Source organism: Mustela nivalis (genome assembly GCF_964662115.1).
Source record: "Mustela nivalis genome assembly, chromosome: 14".
NCBI lineage: Eukaryota > Metazoa > Chordata > Mammalia > Carnivora > Mustelidae > Mustela > Mustela nivalis.
The window spans coordinates 13,013,275-13,032,375 of record NC_139033.1 but is presented as its reverse complement, the minus strand read 5'-3'; the positions used below and the strand labels follow the sequence as shown (position 1 = coordinate 13,032,375).

The window sequence follows — 19,101 nt, the reverse complement described above, 5'->3', positions numbered from 1 at the left end:
CCTGGCCCCACCTGTCTGGCAAATCTAACAGCTGGGGCCTGCTGCCGGTCTTTGCTGGCAGAGGACATGGTTTCAGGTCACTTTACCTCCTCTCTCTCTTCCTGAAATCTCTAGCATAAAACAAACCATGAAAGGGCAGGGGTGGCTTAGTGGTCTGGCAGCGTCCCTTTGAAAATAAACAAGTGCAGAAGCTGAAAGCCAAGGGCCATCTCTGGGGACTACTTGGAGAAACAGTTTGGGGCCGGTGCTTCCGCCGCGCGTGGCTCTCCTGCCCCCGTCGGCTGCAGGTCGGATGCGGCAAAACAAAACAGGATCCTGATCGCTTCAGATGTCACCTCTGCAGGGAGATACCCCCACCGCCCCGACCCAGGCCTTTGCAGAGAGGCCATACTGGTGGGGGGTGTCTGATCGTGGGGGAAGCCAAAGAGGCCCAGGCTAAACTGCCCTTGACTGTTTGCACAATGGGCCTCACGCATCTACTGAGCAGCGACCTCTCTCTTATAGATAGGGAAACTGAGGCCGGGGGTGGGGGCGGCTGTGTGTGTGTGCATGCGTGGGCATGCACAAAGAAATAGAGGAGTGTGCATTTGGAATTTTGGGGGGACAGCCTTATTGAGGTATAACTTACATCCCATAGGATTTCACCCACTAGAAGCATAGAGCTCGATCAGCTTTATAGAAACACAGCTGTGTGATCCTGCCGGCCATCCGCTGTTAGAATATTTCCATCACCTCCTGCCCTTTTGCAGTCCATCCTTGCTGCTCCCAGTCTCTGACAACCCAGGCTTTACCTTCAGTCACAGTGTTTTGCTTTTTCTAGAAAGTTCGTGCCAATGGAATCCTGCAGTGTGTAGTCACAGTGGGATTTCAAACCAGATCTAATAACTAAGCCAGAGAGCCAGGACCACAAAAGCACCACGTTACCAAAGCTTTCCAGGCCGGCCGTGTCTCCAGACCTGCACATCTTCCAAATGAGGCGACGCAGGGGTCCCCCTGTCAGGGTTGAGGCCAGGCTGAGACCAGGTAATGGGGGTCCACTATCTTGCATAGTCATCTCACTGCATGGAAACTGGAAACAGACCAAGTGGCCAGCAGCAGGAGAATGGGTAAGTACCTTCCTGTGTCTTCACCCCGGGGCATCTTCTCTAGCAAGAATGGACTCCAGTGATGGGCAACCGTATTGTCAAGTTAAAACTCACAAACACCGCGTTGAGTGGATACAAAGGAGCACATCCTGTGACTCTACAAACGGAAATGTCAAAACCAGGTGAAACACGCCTGTGCAAAGAGAAGTAGGGACAGTGGTTGCCCTTTGGGAGGTAGTGACTGGGAGAGTCAGAGGGGGGCGGTTAGGCAGGTGTATTCAGCGTGCGCAAGTTCAAGGAGCTACACCTTTACGTGGTGATTAACACACCAGGAAAGCCTTGTTAGTGCCGGGCACATAGTAGGGCATGACTATTCTTGTTCTTTTATCTACACCTTGTTTCCGTGGGAAAGTGTGATCAACCGCCGGGGTTGGCAGACTTTTCCCATAAAGGGCTAGATACTAAGTATTTTTTACTCTGCCAACCATACAGCCTCTGTAGCTTCGATTGACCTTTGCTGTTGTCTTGTGAAGGCGTCCCGGGATGATGTGTAAATGAACACGCGTGGCTGTGTTCCAGTAATAACTTGATTTACAAAAACAGGCGGTGGGCTGGATTTGCTGAGCCCTCGCCTAGTGAAAGGCTGAATTCCAAAGCCTCGTTCACTGAGTCTGTGTTCAGGTCCTTCCCTGGCCCCAGTTTTCCTATCTGCATAATGGGGAGGCTGGTCTCTGTTCTAAACTACCATCCCAGGGGGCACAGAGGTCAAATGAGCTTATTACCAAGGGAGCCTTGAGGGAGAAAAGAGCAGGAATTAGAAGAGTCTCTTGAGATCCTTTGGTGCAAAGCAAACATTTCTTCCTGCCAATATTCCTGTCTGAGGAGAGAAAGCCACTGGCCTCGAGTCACCCAGTGCCTCCATGGGCACCAGCATTCCAGGGGTATCCTGGAAGGAGAGTAGGACCCACAGGCCTGACGCCACATCCTGGTCCTTGCTCCCCAGAGGCTCTTTTCTCAAGAGCCTGTGGAGGAAGAAGAGGGGTGAAGGCAGCCTGGAGAACTGAGTCCCCAGTGGGCTGCTCTTCTGAGACCCCGGGCCCCTGCAGCTCTCCACCTGGGCCTGCTTTACTGAGCAGCCAGCAAGTGCAACAGGAGTGTGTCCTCATCTCCTCAGCCAGGAGAGTCTTCCCTTCTTCCTGTTTCCTAGCAGCCTTCTATTCATTCAAGGCACGATTCAGGCCATCGATGACTCTGGGTGGATAACCCCAGGGTCAGTCATTTGGGGGAAAGGCTGGTCTTCAGAGAGACAAGCATAACTCAGAAGGCAAGCCCAAAGCAGCCAGAGGTGCGCAATTCTTGCCTTTCCCTGTGCCTCATTCTCTAGGAGTGGAACTCCCGCAGTCTAGACGTGATCCAAGATAGTAACTGTAATAGTAATAATAGTAGCCGTGAATATTTATTGAGATTTCCTATGTGCCAGGACCTGTCCCAAGCCCTTCACCTGTATTAATTCATTTAATCCTTGCAACAACCCGAGTAGGCACTAATAGTCTTCCCACGTTACAGATGAGGAAATGAGGGCCCAGAGAGGTTAAGACACTTACCTGGGGTGACACAGCTCTGAAGTGCTGGAGCTCTGAGGGTGACAGCAGTGGCTGTTTCAGAAGTCCAAAACGGGTTTGGTTATCCTGTTTATATCCTTTTCCTCAACTCAGTGAATCATCTAAGTCCTTGTCACATGGGAGCGTTAAAAGGGGAAGTTGTGAGGGGGAAATAGAGTTTCTCAGGAGTCAGAGCTACCATAGGGCTAACCACCCCTCCTTCTGGATTCATCCAGGTGGTGCTCCAAGCCCTGGGACAGATGACGGGGTGGGGGGTGCTCATGTGGGAAAAGACCCAGGGAAAATGAACCTAAACCAGCAAGGGCATTCATTGACTCACAGGATTGAGAAGCTCAGGAGGCGGCTGGCTTCAGGGCCAGCTGGGGCCGAGTGGTTAAATGCAGCTCTCTGGAAGCTCGAACTCCTCATCTTTCTTTTTTTTTCTTTTTTCCTTCTTTCCTTGCTCTCTTTCTCTCTTTCCTTCTTTCTTTTTCTATCTTTCTTCCTTTTTAAGATTTTATTTATTTATTTGACACACACACACACACAGAGACACAGCAAGAGAGGGAACACAAGCAGGGGGAGTGGGAGAGGGAGAAGCAGGCTTTCTGCTGCTCAGGGAGCTCAATCCCAGGACCCTGGGATCACCACCTGAGCTGAAGGCAGACGCTTAATGACTGAGTCACCCAGGCGCCCCTTGAACTCCCCATCTTTCAACTTGTACTAGTGCTCCCTTCATTCTCAAGCAGGACTCTCCCAACATTGCAGCAGAGGTGGCCCTTTAGGGAATTCCCTAGTGAATACTTTAGGAGGACCCGTTCGCAGCAGTTCCCACAGAAATCCCAGAGCTGACTCTCACTGGGCAACCTTGGCCCATGTGATCATCCCTGAACCAACCCTGGTGGGGGGAGGGACCATGCTGCTGGTACCTGCCTGCAACACCAGGCAGGCTGGCCCAGGGACTGAGAGGGCAGGAGTGACCCCTACTGGCAGAAGAGGAGAATGCAACCAGCAAAGAGCAAGGTGTCTTCTATGAGCCTCTAGAGAGAAATAAAGCATTCCTCACCCGGAGAAGGGGGATGGTTAGACTTGGCCTTGAAGGTCTGCAATCCCTCCTTGGTCTTGACTGTGGACGTCCAGGACCCCGTTGTGTTGTCTTAGTCTGGGCTAAGACCTGGACGTGAGTTTCCCTACCTGCCCCTTCCAGCCCACCTGACTCCACCCCACCAGGCTGCAGTGCTGATTGCCTGAGAATATCAGCCTTTTGTCAACTCCCGGCCTCCTGCATGGCCTATCGCCCCAGTTCCCTGCTTGCTTTGCCTCACCTAGTCTGGCTTTTTCCAATCCATGCCCTTCCCTGGATATACCATCCCTGTTCCAGCAGGGCCCTGGTGCAGAAGCCTCCAGCCTACTCCACAGCATTAAGGAAAAACGACCTTCTTAGCCCCATGCATGGACTCCCTCTGCCCAGAAACCTCCCTGATGCCGACCCCTCATCGAAATGCACATCCCCTAATTCCAAACTGTGCTGGCCATCCTGGCACCAGCTCTTTTTTTTGCCTAGAAGGAAAGGCTCAAGCTTGAGTCACTGCTGCCCAGGGCCCAGCACACACAGGATGTTCACAGGAACACCTGCAAAGCCTACATTTCAAGCTCTTGGGCATGACTGCTCGTGCACAAGATTAACGGCACATGAGGGCAAGTCAGAGAGCTCCACACACGGACAGGAAGCCGAAAGCGATAGGGAAGCCAAGACAGAAAGAGAATGACTGAGAAACATAATGGTGGCGGGGGGGGGGGGTGTTGGAGACAAGGGTGGTAGAGCCAGAGAGACAAGTCTGGAAGGACCTTCTTCCAAGACAGAGATGCAGACACACAGGGAAGACATCAAAGGAGGGAGCCAAAGGGCGTGAGCTGAATTTTTGCTTGAGCAAACAGGCTCCTGTGATTTTTGTTTTGTCAAGTTGAACCTTCTCTATCAGAGTTCAGGAGTTTATTTTGCTGCGTCATCACTCCTGGGAAAAACACTAGAACATGTTAAAAAGGAGGAGGGGGTGGAGAGGAGAGGCAGACAAAACAAAGGAGAGAACATTTGCCTCCAGGTGGGTCAACATGGTGAGTCTTGGCAGGCCTGGCTTAAACCATAATCTTACCCCCGCCACACACACACATACGCCTTGCAAGAGGCTCAGTCAAGTTCAGGTTTCAGGTGTAAGATGAGGCAGTGAGACGGGCCAGAGAAAAAGAAATAGTCAACTCTGGGGAAGGAGTCTGAGCTCAGGGAGAGAAGTGCCCCCACTGCTGGGAGAGGGATGGGCCTTGGGAAGGCTCTGGCTCTGGCCTGGCCACAAGTCACTTAGTTAAGAGAAGTCGAGAAAAAGCTACAATCCACCCCTGAGCTGACCCCTCAGAGCCCCTGCGTCACAACCTCCCAAAGTCAGGAACATAGCAAGCTGGTACCCTTGACCAGGGAGCAGGTGTGGCTTTTCCAGAAGGGCTCTGCCTGGCTATGTGACGGGCTGTGTTCTCACCTTGACAGGGTGGTCTCCAACACCCGCCCAGAGTACCCAGCCCATGCTTCGTGGTGGAAGCTAACAGGACAGTGGGAGTTGACAGTCCCTGCCTGCAAGGAGCTCAGTGTCCCGCACAAGGTCAGGGCCACACAGGTGGTCAGGAGGCCAGCACTGGTGCAGGACCTTCTCACCATCCATCACATTTACTATTATAATGCTACAGAATCACGTGGTGGTCATGATTTGAATTTTTTTTATTTTCTGAAATGGAACCATTGTACATTGTACAAACCATATCTACTTGATGGAATAAATAAGTGAAAAATTATACTGCTGTACAACACACCAAAAAAAAAAAAAAAGAAAGAAAAAAAGAAACAAAAAAAAAAAAAACCAACAACAAAAAACAAAACAAAAAACCCAAAACATAATAGGAAAAAAAAAATTAGGTAACGGTGGAAAAAAGGTCTTTATACCTCTAACCGGGTCCTTGGCGATAATGAACATTCCAAACCATGACATCGCTCGTAATGGGAGGTCACCACCCTATACACGGGTCCACCGCCTTCCGGGTTCCAGGTGTAAGTGCCAGCACTTTGTGGAATGTAGCTCCCTCGACGTCATGGGTGGCGGGGAGTAAGGTTGCCCTGGGAGCCCTTTAGGCCATTGGGGCCTGGTGGCCGCGGAAGGCATCTGCTGGGGACCCCCGCCCCTGGCTCGGCCGGCTGAAAGGTCTTAGATTCTGTGGTGGGAGGGGGCGAGGGGCGCAGGGCAGGCGGGGACAGTGGCTCCGGGGAGCGGACTGCGTTGGGGAAGGAAGCACGTCTGGATTTTTGCAGTCTCACCGTCCCGCGTGGAAGGCCTTCCCGGCCAGTGATGAGTGCAGGGCCGCCGCGGCGGGGGGCACAGGGGCCCAGTGGGTCCCAGCCACGGGCCTCTTCCTACCTTCAGGCACTTCAGAGAAAAACAAATGACAGCCTCGGTGTCGCGGATGTCGTCTTCATCAACGGCCTTGACTCCCCTTGCCTGTCCAGAGAGGCCACCACAACCGGAAGGGGACCCCCATGCAGGGGAGGGGTGAGGCGGGGGGGGCCTGGCCGCCGTGTGGTGTCTGTGGATGCGTGTGATTCTCCTTCAGCTGTTTTGCTTCTAACCTCTCATTTCCCAAAAAGAAAGGAAATAAATATCCAAATTCATCTTTCGTCAAAATGGAGTTTCGCTGCAAAGAAAAAAAAAAGTTACTCTAGCTTTAGAGGCCCTGGAGGTAAAGCCGCCTGGAGATATGTGAGAGGTAACGCAGAACGGGGTTCTGCATGGAGCGGACTGCCTGAGGGGCAAAACTGATAAGGGTTTTTTTCTTTTTTTTTTTTTTTAAGACAGAAACCTTTCGGCATTGCGAACTTCAACATTAAGATTTTCAAAGTTTGTGTTTTGTTTTTTGTTGTTTTTTTTTTTTTTCCCTTATTTCAGGAGACCATTTTGCATGAGGTATTTGAAATTCAGGAACATTTTGATTCTTCTTGAAGTGCAGGAAACAGATTGGCTCCCCTAGAAACAAGGGAGAGCCCACCCTCAGGAACTGGCAGACACTTTCCATGGTGGTCAGGAGAGAGAGCCCCACGTCAAAGGTCTCGAAGGTAGTACCTGGATATGCACCAATCAGCAAAACGAAAAAGAACAAAACAACAACAACAACAAAAAAAACCACAAAACAAAAGCAAACCCCCTCCCCCCGACCCGCCCACCCCCTCACTCAACTCAAAGGGAGTTGGAACTCCAGTGCAGTAAAGAAAGCTCAGGAAAAGGGTTAAGGTCCGAGGAGTCCATCTAGGAATTAAGAGCAAACCAGGCCTCAGAACCAAACAATCAGGCAGTTTGTCCAAGGGGGCATCTCCATTTTAGTGAGAGGAAGGTGTCCCAGCACAGGCAGAGGACCGAGGCGAGGAGGGGCCTCGGTCGCCCCCTTCGGGAGGCGTGCAGAGAATTCCACTCTCTGGTGCCTTGTTCTGGCCTTTGAGGCCCAATCGTCAGGGTCAGCTCCCCCGTGGGGACCATCCGTGCATCCTAGGAGCAGGAGGCCATCTGACTGCCGGCTCTGAGCGTCAGAACACTTCGCAGTTTTGCCTCCCTGGGGCGCGGGGAGCGTTGCCAAGTGAAGCTGGGGAGGCAGAGGGTAGCAGGTTCCTGCGGATTTGAAATCCAGGCAACATCCTATGAGAGAAAGTTCAGCACCGGCTCTTCCTGCCGTTGGCTCCCCGCCCCCTCGGCCCTTTTAGCGTCCTAAGGAGACAGTCCTGCAATCAGCCACAGAAGCCATTTCGTCTTCGGAGATGTGGGAGAAAGCGGTGTGGTCGGGGTAGAGGGTGCGCGTGTCAGAGCGGTCGAAGGGTTCTGTGTGTCCGTCTGGGCCACGGTGGGCTTGGAAACACCGGCCTCAGATGCCCCGAGGAAGTGAGAGAGAACATCCCGAAGCCAGCCCTTGGGGACAGCGCTCTGACATCCGAGACTCCTCGGACCTTGGACCCAGGACCCAGGGCCCAGGGCACGCCCGACACCCCCACACCGGCAAACCGGGCGGCCAAGGAGGTCCTGCTCGTGCGAGGCCTCCAGCCCCCTCCTCCCTGCCTGCTCCGCTCCAGCTGAAGTCCCGGGTCAGGGAGGAGAGAGGTGTGAGGACGGTGGCACCGGCTGCCCGGACAAAACCGAGGGCACTTTGCAAAGGGAGATGCAAAACAACCAGGAAAACATGCCAGAGGTCACCTCAAGGGCACAAGGCACAAAAAAAGAAAGCGGAAGGAATCGGGCGAACAGTGAAAAGCCCGGACGAGAACCGATTCCCTGATCGGTACGACCCTCGAATAGCTTATATCGTTAAATAGAGAGGTTGGGGCGGGGGGGACACAAAACAATACAGCAGCAACACAAATGTAATCTTGGCTTCAGAGACAGTGTGCAGACACTCCTGAGCGGTCGACCCCGCCTTCCCAAGGACAGTCCCTCCAACACCCGAGTGTTTTGCTTCACAGCAGAAAAGTTCTTCAGTGTCTGAGAAGTTACGCTGTTCTGGGTTTTCTTGGATTTGCACTTGGTAAACTTGGAAAGTTTGTAGTTCTGTCCGCGCCCCAGAGGATCCGCGCAGGTGAAGCCGTTCTGGGATTCAGCCTGCAGGTGTCTCCCCCGTGGGCGTGGACAGCAGGACCGAACGCAGGGTCTACATCTCCTCAGAGTTCTGTTGCGAGGTCTCCAGTTTCATCTTCTTCGAGGGGGGCACTCCTTCCAAATCCTTGGGGGAGAAGAAGATAGGAGGCGGGTTACCACGCCAGGAAGGCAGGCGAGGCCGGCCGTGAGGCTGCAGGCCGACCGGGGAGGAAACGGAGCACCAGCCTCTGTGGATCGAACTCACAGTTCCGACCCTGCGTCTCCCGTTCACCAAGCCCTGTGACACCTGGGCCTGCCTGTCCCCACCACGGTGGCTTCCCTCTTCCAAGCATGTGCCTCTAAGCGCCCCCGGCCCCTTCCCCACCCCAGCCCCAGGCAGGTCTCCCCATTATCGGCCTTCTGGTCTGTCATGAATTGCCAGAGTAGTCATCTATGCACGAGCTCCGAGTGGACCTCTCCAAGCTCGAAGGCCTAGTCCGACCTTGCCCTGTGGTCAGCGGCTCCCCCAATACTCCGCGTTTGGTGAACGCACACGCGTGTTACTCTGAGGAAAAGCCCATTAGCTGTGACCACATTCCGACATCCCGTGGCCCAGAAAGGTAGGGAAATCACTCCGGCACCCCGACTTTCCCACACAGGCATCTCCGCCTGACCCAACACCCGAGAGCAGCTGATGGCTACGCACCCCGACGGCCCCTAACCAAGTCTGTCTTGACCCCACGCACGCCCAGGATCAAGCTGACAGCACCCCAGTGGCCCCGTTTCCTCTGCCCGCTCCCACACCCCACCTATCAGCGAGTCCCACCAACTCCATCTCCAAATACCCTTGGGCCCGCCCCCCTCCCCTCTGCCTGCAGCCGTGCCCGCCCCGTCTGCACCTGTACGCCACCTGCCCAGACAAAGCCGCACCCTGCTCCACAGTCTCCTGACCCAGCCTTCCACATGGTTCGAGAAATCCCAAAACAGCAACCATACACAGAACATACAACCCGAGGATCCTTTCCCACTGCCTCCAGAGCAAAATCCCAACTCCTCGCCAGGTTGAGAAGGCCCAGCACCCAGCCCGCGCCTACCTCAGTCCTCAGTGCCTCGCCTGCCCGTTCTCTTCCTCGTCCGCTAGGCCCCAGCCACCCTGGCCTCCCTTTTGTTCCTCAGGCTTGCTCCTGTCTCCAGGCCCGGCCCAGAAAGCCTGCCCTCATGGCCCTCTTTTTCTCCACCTTCAAATTCCCACTCCTAGCCTGTCTCTGTGCCTACACCAGCCCGAAGAATGCTCTACCGTCAAGCCCCTCCAGCCTCATGTGGGTTCTTCCACAGCACGCGTTATAACCTCGTAACCCGCCTATGGCTGCCAAACCTGGCTGTGTCTCTTCCTGCCCCCCACCCCACGGTGGGCCCCATGACGGCGGGGAGGGACCCCATCTCCGGCTCACCCTGGGTCCCTAGATTCTGACACAGCGCCCCCCCCCCAAGTGGGTGCGCAACATATGTTTAAGGGAGCCCTCGGGGCCTGATGGGGACTGTGTGGGAGTTTCTAGTGACAGACCCCGAGAGCCGGCATCACAAGGAGGCCCGAAGAACTGCTTCTGTGCTCTCCTTGGTTCTCATTCCAAAAGCAACAGAAGCCCGATACAGATGCAACGGGAGAAAGCAGGTACTGCGCCTTCAGAGGACGCTGGGTCCTGTTGGCGAGAAGGTTCTCTGGTTCTGCAGAGCACTTGGATGGGGGAGCGTGGGAGTGGACGAGAAAGGGAAGGGGGACCAAGAGGGGCGTACGAGCTCAGGACAGTCTAACAGGGGAGAAGAGCCGGAGTTCTGCTCCTCTCGGGAGGCTGGGGTAGCTTTTTTTTTTTTTTTAAATACAGAAATGGCCAACTGTCAGTGTCAAGTTGCTTGCGCAGCTGTACGGTATCCTCCACCTTGCCCACAAACCTAAGCTCTGTGGATGAGTATCTGTGTCCGTGTGCTCTGAGAAGTGTGGAAGAGGCTCCGTTCCAGGTCTGGGTCCCCCGGAAATGGGAGCGGAGGAGGGGCGCTTGTGAGAATGGGAGATCCCTGTACCTTTCAGATATCTGGGGCCGGGCGGGGGCTACTAGATGCCCCCAGGGCACGGATCAAAGGTTCAAGCTAACCTTTCGTCCAACGAGTTCAGGAGGCCAGGAGACCCGAGCAGATGTCCTGTCTTTATACACTACACAGGAGGCTCTGATTTTTAATCTAATGGGCTCCAGCTGTGCCTGAGGTTCTAGATCTTGCTTTTCTCATTTCACATCAGGAGGCTATTTCTTTCTGGTCAGTCTGTACCTGGGTCAGCCACGCGCTTTATAACAGCTGCATACTGACCTGTTTGATCCATGACCCCCGGTTAATTTAAGCAGTCCCCTTTGAACAGACGTAGGTTGAGGCCTGCTTCCTACCACTGCAAACACACCTTCCATCAACGCTCCTTCCGTGTCTTTGGGCCTTTGGAGGTGGGCTCTGCAGGAGGAGGGGCTGCAGAGCCAAGGGGAGTTAGACCTTAGAGTCCCGGAGGCACGGCCCCCTGCGGGAGGCCTGAGTCAAGGCTCTGCACAGCCCAGACCAACTCCTGCTGCAGCCTGGACCCTTCCAGTCTTTCCGTGGCCACTTCCCATCACGTTCTCCAGAGGGACCAGACTATACTCTTATTAGTTCAAGTTTCAACACCTCGGAGTCCCCACTCATCTTAGGTGAGCACAGAAGGTAGACGGTGAAAATCCACAGACACGGCACCTGAGGCATCCGTGTCCGGCCCCACGCCGTGTGTTCGCCACATTCTCTCATCCCATGTGCCCTGACCCCAAGACAGTTCTGGGGTCCCAGTCGGCAGCTGCAGACAGGGACGCTCAGTTATGCCAAGTGAAGGAGCTGGGATTCGAACTCCGGATGTTTGTTATTAGCTACTGGCCACCTGCTCCTGCACAGACCAGATGCTGACAGAGGGGGTGACCCAGAATGAGGTGCAAGCAAGGGGGTGGTGCAGTCAGTTGCAAAATTCCAAAGGACGAGTTATCTGGCCTTCAGGATTCTGAAGACGTATCGTCCCTGCGCTGAAGGAAGTTGACTCTGGGGCCCGAGAGCAGGCAAGACGTTTGTGACAAAGTGACAAAGCTGAGGCTGGGATAAGGGCCGCCTCCTCTTCCTACACCCTGCTCCCTGAGGGTTGGGGCCCGGGACACTCACGGCTCCCGCTCATCGAATGCAGGCGAACGCCAGTCTTCCAAGCGGAAAACAACGGAACAAAATAACAAAATACCTTTCAACGTACCCCTGACACCCCAATGGGCTCCCGGCTGATCTGGCTGCCCCTCTGAGACCTTGATCGAGGTACCTGAGAGGCTGCCGACATCTCCGCAGCCAGACCCGCGTCTCCAGATGGCTGCCGCTCCACTTTCTCTGAACTGTTCACCGAGTTTTCCACTGAAGACTGCGAATTCTGCTCGTCAGAAGCATCTGAGGGGAAGCGGGATGACAGAAGCTGTTTTCAGACACGTGAGATGTGGAGCCAGATGGACCCATTACTAAAAATACCTGGAACTGGGGAGTTTTGTGGCCAGGCGGACTGCCGGGCCTGCAGCGAGCCGGGGCGCTTGGGAAGCCTCTCTTGGGGCGTTGTCCTAAGCAGCCCTGGGGCCCCCAACCCTTGCCTGCATACCCACCACCAGCCGTGTGCCCTGAGAGGCAGGACAGTTTAGGGGCCGCTCCACGCTTTGTGCCGCGTGCGGCTGGCGCCCTCTGGTGGGCACAACGCACCCCGACCATCATGGCTGCTGACTCCTCCCTTTTCCATCCCGGAGCCCGCGTCCTCCACCTGGGGAGCCCAGAGAGGTAAACTGCCCCTTTGTAGACATTTCTCTTAATAATGTGGGTATTTTCCTGATCATCAGAGCCATGACTGACGATTGCACGGAAACAGAAAACACAGGAACAAATAAAGTTAGAATCACTGATTATCTCACCCCACCCACAACTACATCCCACTAACATTTCGGAGGATTGATTTCCTAACATCTCAGAGGATTTATTTTCATCTCTCCAGATGTTCCCCCCCTCTACGTGCATATCATTCTCTGCTCTCCCCAAATAGAGATCACACAGAATTTTGGAAAACATTCTCACGTCTTTTAAAAATTCTCTAAACACAAGAGTGGACAAGATGGCTGCACGGCTTCCAACAGGCAATCACTTATTTATGAATCCTGTTTTGCCAGTCAGTCGGGCCATTTCTTATGCATCGGTCTCTCTGCTCCCCTCCCCAGCACGGTCCTCTAGCAGAAGGAGGCCGCGGGCCACAGCTGTCCTTATGAGGCCGTGCGGCTGTGGGCGAGGAGGCAGCCGTGTTTGTACCTGACGCTTATTTTGGGCACTAAGCCACAGAGCTCACGGTGGGAGCAGTGACATCTTGCCCAGGGCCCCACTCTGCTTGCACTCGAGGCCCCAACAACACCCGTCACCCTTATTTTTTTCAAAGGGCACTAGAAGACTCAGGAATGCCTCACTTTCTAAAGTTCCTGAGGCAGAAAAGAAAAAAAAAAATCAATCAATCTATCTATCTATCTACAGGCTTAACTTTTTTTTTTTAAAAGATTTTATTTATTTATTTGAGAGAGAGATCTCAAGCAGGCAGAGAGGCAGGCAGAGAGAGAGGAGGAAGCAGGCTCCCTGCTGAGCAGAGAGCCCGATCCGGGGCTCGACTCCAGGACCTTGAGATCATGACCTGAGCCGAAGGCAGCGGCCCAACCACTGAGCCACCCAGGCGCCCCTACAGGCTTAACTTTTAAAGGGAGCAGAGGGCTGGGGAGCAGGGCAGGAAGGAGGTGTAAGAGCTCCCTCTCTCAAGGAGGCTGACCTCCCAGCATGTCCATCCCCGGGGAGCTGCTCTTAACACATACTCTGACTCCCCAAACCCCAGCAGCCCTGATATCCTGAGGGCAGCACTCGGAAACCCACCACCCCGCCAGGGCCTGAGCTGGGTGTTCCTGCTGCCCCAGGGAGGCTCAGGGGTCCGCCCTCTCCCGGGCTGGGCTCTGCCTACAACCTGCGACCTGGGGGACCTAGGGTTTAGAGACAGACCCGAGTTCCCCTCCGGTCATTCCTCTGCCGCTTGTTTCCTCTGGGAGGCCTACAGGTCATCACGGCTGACAACAGCCACCCTGTGGAGTTACGGTGAGGACTTAAAAGGAATGACAGGGAAGTACTCAAGGAACAAAATAACCCCAGGGGGGACTAACTGTACCTAGGACACACTCCCTATAAACCCGGCAGTTCTTTAATATTTTGTTTTACCTTTTTAAAAATTTATTTACTTAAGGAATTTCTACACCCTGTGTGTGGGGTTCCAACTCACAACCCCGAGATCCGGAGTCACACAGTCTACTGACTGGTCCAACCAGGTGCCTCTCTTAGGTTAAGTTAAACACAGAATCCCTGTACAACCCAGCTCCTCCACCGTCAGGGAGAGACCCAAAAGAACGGGAAATACGTTCTCACACTCGTATTTGTACACCAGTGTGCACGGCAGTACTAAGAGTGTGCACACATCCCAAGAGAGGGGGATGAAAGAGCCAAAAGATGGAAACAGCCCAAATGCAAATTAACAAATACGTCAAACGACAGAACGTGGTAGGGGCATAGTCCACACAGTGCAGTATTACAGAGTCACAGATAGGAAGGAGGGAGCAGCACCTGCCATCACGCGGAGGAACCCCGAAAACATGATCCCATGCGAAAGAAGCCAGACACAAAAGGCCACATACTATACTCCCACTTCTACGAAACACCCAGAACAGGCAAAGGCACACAGATAGAAAACAGACAGGCAGATGCCGGGGTTTGGGGAAGGGGGAAGGGGGAAGTGACAGTTTATGGGCACAGAGTTTCCTTTGGGCATGATGGAAATGGTTTGGAGCCAGAGAGAGGTGAATTTCATCTCAATTTTTTAAAAAAGGAAGAAATCCACATTAATGTTATGTTCTAGCTCATAATGGATGTCTGCTTTAGCCAACTTTGAATTGTTTTTGCCCTCTTTTGGCCTCCCTTCTCTGCCCTACAGTGAGCTCTGCAGGCTGGACACGGAGGCTCGGAAATCATGGCCAACCATCCAGAGAGTCATGCTGACCCCCGGCCCGGCCGAGAGCTCAGCGGGAACTGGCCTTAAGGAGCACGCAAGGGCTCGGTGCAAGGGCCTGATTCTCCTAGCGCTGGTGCTGGAACTCACCCAGGGGAAATTATTTTCCTAGGGCCTAAATTTAGTCCAGCGAGTTAGGACATTATGTCATTCCCTGAACTCACTCAGCAGTAAACAAGTTCAAAGCAAGGTCAACAGCTGGTGACTAACCCACCCTGTCCCGCAGGCTGCACGGCCCCACCTGGGAGGCCTTCACGCCTTTCCCGTGGGGCCTCCCCCTCCCTCGAGCAATGCTGCACAACTGTGCAGGCCCAGTGACCTGGGGTCGCCAAAAGAGGACCCTCGTGTGGTTCCTGCCTGGACCGGTAAAGCTTTTGGTGGTGGAGGGGGGCAGGGGGCTTATAGTTACCAAAATGGTTCTGGAACCAGCGACCCAAGAAGCAATTTCTGCAGTTGTGCTTTAACTGGCTGTTAGGGAGAAGGAGATGCAGCCCCGAGGCAAGGGAGCCATGAGGGAGAAGGCACGTAGGACAGGGAAGGAGCCGGGATGTGTGCACACCTGGCCCGGCAGGTGTGGTGACCTCCCCTCGCTCACGCGGGGCTCAGGCCTGGGCGAACGCTTCTGCTTCCTTCCTGCCCCGCTCCCTTCCGGGACTGATGCAGGAGGCAACTTTCGTTTGCCTCATTTCATAAATAAGGAAACAGGAAAGCTCACAGGAGGTGACGCCACCAGCCCAAGGCCACACGGCCAGCAAGTGTCAGCCCAGATGTGACAGCTCGTCCTGTTCCTGGTCCCAGCCCCCTGGTTCCACCACCCACTGCCCGCAGAGCCCCAAGAGCAGGACGACACTGGGGGCCCCTGTGGGGACAGGAGAGGACGCTCACCCAGAAGGCCCTCGTCCAAGCTTCTCCTACAGCGGCTCCCCATGGACAACGATTCTGCCCCTCGGGGGGACATTTGGTAGCCTCCAAAAATATTTCTGTGTCACACCCGGGGCGGGGGTGGGGCTCGCTCCCAGCAGCTGGCGGGGAGAACCGAGGGAGGCCTCTCTACGCCCGGCCACACACAGTCCGGCCCCACAGGCGAGACCCTCGGAGCCTGAGGGCCAGCCGCACAGAGGCCGAGAAGCTCTGCGGGCCACGTCCTGGGAGGAGAACAGTGGGGTCCGCCTCACCTCTGACTGAGCACATAGTCCCTCCGCCCGCAGCGCCAGCGCACCTGAGCGCAGATCAAAGGAGGCGTGGACGAGACTCCCTGCAGGGTCACGTGTGGGGAGAAAAGATGGAAAAAGCCGGAATGATCGTCAGGGTGGGGACTGTTTAAATAAATGACGACCCGTTCCTGCCCCTGAAGAGTACGAACCTGGTAAAGAGAGTGAGACAAACCTGACGTCCCAACACGAAGCAATCTCCATGGTGACTGTTAAGGGAAGTAGTCTAAAAAAAGGAGGTTATACTCTCATCTAGATCCTTCTAGGTGCGCAGACTACCTCAAGACCGCCGCACTAGACTCGACAGCGGTTCTCTGGGAGTGGGGAGGGGGGACACTCGAGGCTCTGGCTTGGGGCCGTCGGGTCTATGTCCTAACACCTGGGTTGTTCCCCATGGGTGGGGTCGCCCGCGCCCTAGCCTGCCCCTCCCCCAGGCCTACCTGGCACATGAGCCGCCATCGGCTTCCGGCTCACAAAGGGGGTGCTGCACTGAGCACCTGAGACCCTCCCGCCTGGCTGGCTCGCCCCTTTCCCCACACGTCCCCAGGCACTGTCCCCGGTCCCTTGTGGCTGCACTGTTTGTTCCCTCCTATCCCTGCTCAGCCTTGAAGCCCAAGTCAGCCAGCACCTCCCCCATCTCCTACGGCCTCTCATGGCACTGCCCACAAACACAAAAGCCCCCTTTAGGGCCAGGCAGTGCCATGAAGGTGTCACCAGGGCTGCTCAAGCCTCAGACCCAGGTAAGGGGGAAAAAAAAAAGCCCTGAAGGAATAGTCTGTTCCTCAGAGAAATATGGATTCCCCCAACCTCTCGGGCTTTTGCTTGTCCATTTTTGATAGAGAAACATGTTTAAAAAACAGAGCAATTTTTCCTTTATATGAGCAATAAGGGGGCGCCTGAGGGGCTTGGTCGGTTAAGAGACTGCCTTCTGCTCGGGTCCTGGGATCGAGACAGCCTAGACAACCTCCAACCTGCTCGGGGGAGAGCCTGCCACTCCCCTGCTTGTGCTTTCTCTCGCTAATAAATAAAATCTTTTAAAAAATAAATAAATGAGTAATAAGGAAAGCAACAGTGATCGCGGAGTGACACAGGGCCAGGACTCTTGGGCCTCGGTGTCAGAAGGACAACAGGGAGCAGCAGGGAGTGCGGCAGTCGGCAGATGTCCGGCTGTTCACCCTCCCCGGAAGCCACATCTCTGCTTCGACCGGTTGCCGCTCCCTGGAAACGCAGAGCCGGTATCGCCGATCTTCTGATTTTCTCAAGACAAGGTGGAAATCAATCTTATTTTAAGTGCAACTGTTTAATTTTAAAGTTCTGACATCCAATTCAAATTAAAAATAAAAACTGCACCAGGCCCGTGGCCACAGCCACATGCCCTGCGCTGGATCTGGTCTGTGACCTCTGGGGTTCCAGCGGATGCCACAGCAGAGAGAGGCCTTCCTCCCATGAAGACCCGTCCCAGTCCCTCTCCAAGCACAGGGAAGCCTGGACTCCAGGCCAGCCATCGTCCCCGCGGGGTAAGCGGCCCAGCAGCCCGACCTCATGCTCAGCGTGGCTGTGTGCAGCATCCCCCACACCACTGGCCTCTTCCTCCTCCTCCCTTCACAGATGCTGGCAAGGCCATCCCCCCAGATGCTAGGGGTCACCCTCTAGCCCCCGCTCAGGCCAGGTGCCGCCTGCCAACACATCCTCCGCCTCGGAACCTTCAAAATCCACCTCGATATCAGCAAGAACTAGGGGCCCGTCTTCTCAGGTGTAATGACGGTACTTGTGATGATGTAAGAACACATTCTTATTTCTAAGAGACGTGTACTGACGTGTTCAGGGACAAAATGTTTTAAGATCTATAGTAACCTTCAAATGCCCCCCCCAAATATTTACAGACAAAACAAAACAAACAAATAAATGCCAAATTCAGCTGACACACGAGGGAGAGCACCCTGTTCATTTTTCTGTACGTTTCAAAATTTTCTTGTTCAAGAATCCAGAGATCTCAAAATAGACAAAAATAAACCAAAACAATACAGATCTGGTGCATATACGTCTTCCACAACCATACTGCTTCTTACCACCTCGTCTGCTCCCGCCCCGGACACACCAGCCTTAGCCCGACTACGTGTTCTCAATCACAGCATCCAAAGCAGTCCTCCAGACCATGGCAGTCAATCCCAATGGTTCCTGCCTCCCTTGACACAGAAGCAAGGGCCTGTTTAGGGACGTAAGAGCCACCTACACTCAAGGTCTGGCCTCTTCTGACCTCATCTCACTTTGCGAACCCCTCATCTGCCCTTCCCTAGCCACTGAGAGCACTCCTGCCTCAGGGCCTTTGCATTACCCATTCCCTCCCCTAACAGTGCTTCTCTCCCCCTTTTCCATAGGGTTTGCTCCCTTACCTAATTTTAGCCTAATCTGTTTTAATGTCACCTTCTCAGTGAGGCCTTCCCTGGCCGCCCTATTTAAAATAGAAACGCTCCCCATGGGGTGCCTGGGTGGCTCAGTGGGTTAAGCCGCTGCCTTCGGCTCAGGTCATGATCTCAGGGTCCTGGGATCGAGTCCCGCATCGGGCTCTCTGCTCAGCAGGGAGCCTGCTTCCTCCTCTCTCTCTCTGCCTGCCTCTCTGCCTACTTGTAATCTCTCTCTGTCAAATAAATAAATAAAAAAAATAAAAAAAATAAAATCTTAAGAAACGCTCCCCATAATTCACCAAGACTCTCCATTCCTCTTTCTTACAATAGTTTACCAGGGAGCTTATCTTCCCAACACTAGACTGCCAGATTTTTAAATTGTTCCATAAGAAGATGAGCTAGTCTAGGCATTATCCTTCTTCTACTGTGACCTTCTACTGTGACCTTCAGCATGTGGCAGGGCCTCCCAGACACCTGTCAACCAACCGCACGGAGGACCATGCCCCTGCGGGCACGTACCTTCGGTCCCAGGAAGCTCCTTCCCGTCGGCCTGGGCCTCGTCTGCCTTGGCGTCAGTGCCTTCGCCGGGCACGGCTGAGTTGGGCTCTGGAGCAGGGCTTGAGTTACTGCTGTTCTCCTGTTTGATCGGGGAGGCGTCTGCTATGGAGCTCTGGTTGCTGTTATCATCTGCACGGGGGGATGGGGGTGGGGAGAGAACCAGAGGCTGAAATCCCACAGCTACTGAGGAAGTGGGGGTTGGGGGCCCAGCCTCCCCAAGCCTCTCTGCCAGCAGCCCACGGGACCCTCTCTCAGGGAAGGAGACACATCCCCGCCCTCCAGACCTTGGAGATGAGCCACCAGGGGCCATTCCACAGGTCCTGCAAAGAGAAAGCTTCTGGGAGTCTGCCTGAATGCCCCCCGCTGGCTCAGCCCTGGGTCGGGGGGCAGCAGCGACACACAGTGGCCTCCCACATTTCAAGTCTTC

The 19,101-nt window shown here is 54.5% G+C and overlaps 1 protein-coding gene across 2 annotated transcripts in view; it reads right to left on the bottom strand.

The window, feature by feature from the left end:
* Positions 1-5,435: 5,435 nt before the first annotated feature.
* BCL7A (BAF chromatin remodeling complex subunit BCL7A) overlaps positions 5,436-19,101 on the bottom strand; it is a 28,516-nt gene continuing 14,850 nt past the window's right edge. The window contains exons 4-6 of one of the 2 annotated variants that reach the window (XM_082698571.1): positions 18,636-18,803; positions 11,705-11,826; positions 5,436-8,482 (exon numbers count right to left, since the gene is read on the bottom strand). In XM_082698571.1, the coding sequence (XP_082554697.1) occupies positions 8,411-8,482; positions 11,705-11,826; positions 18,636-18,803 (362 nt within the window). In that variant the 3' untranslated portion in view covers positions 5,436-8,410. Of the gene's footprint in view, positions 8,483-11,641; positions 11,827-18,635; positions 18,804-19,101 lie in introns of both variants that reach the window. The other variant, XM_082698570.1, reaches the window with a different exon arrangement.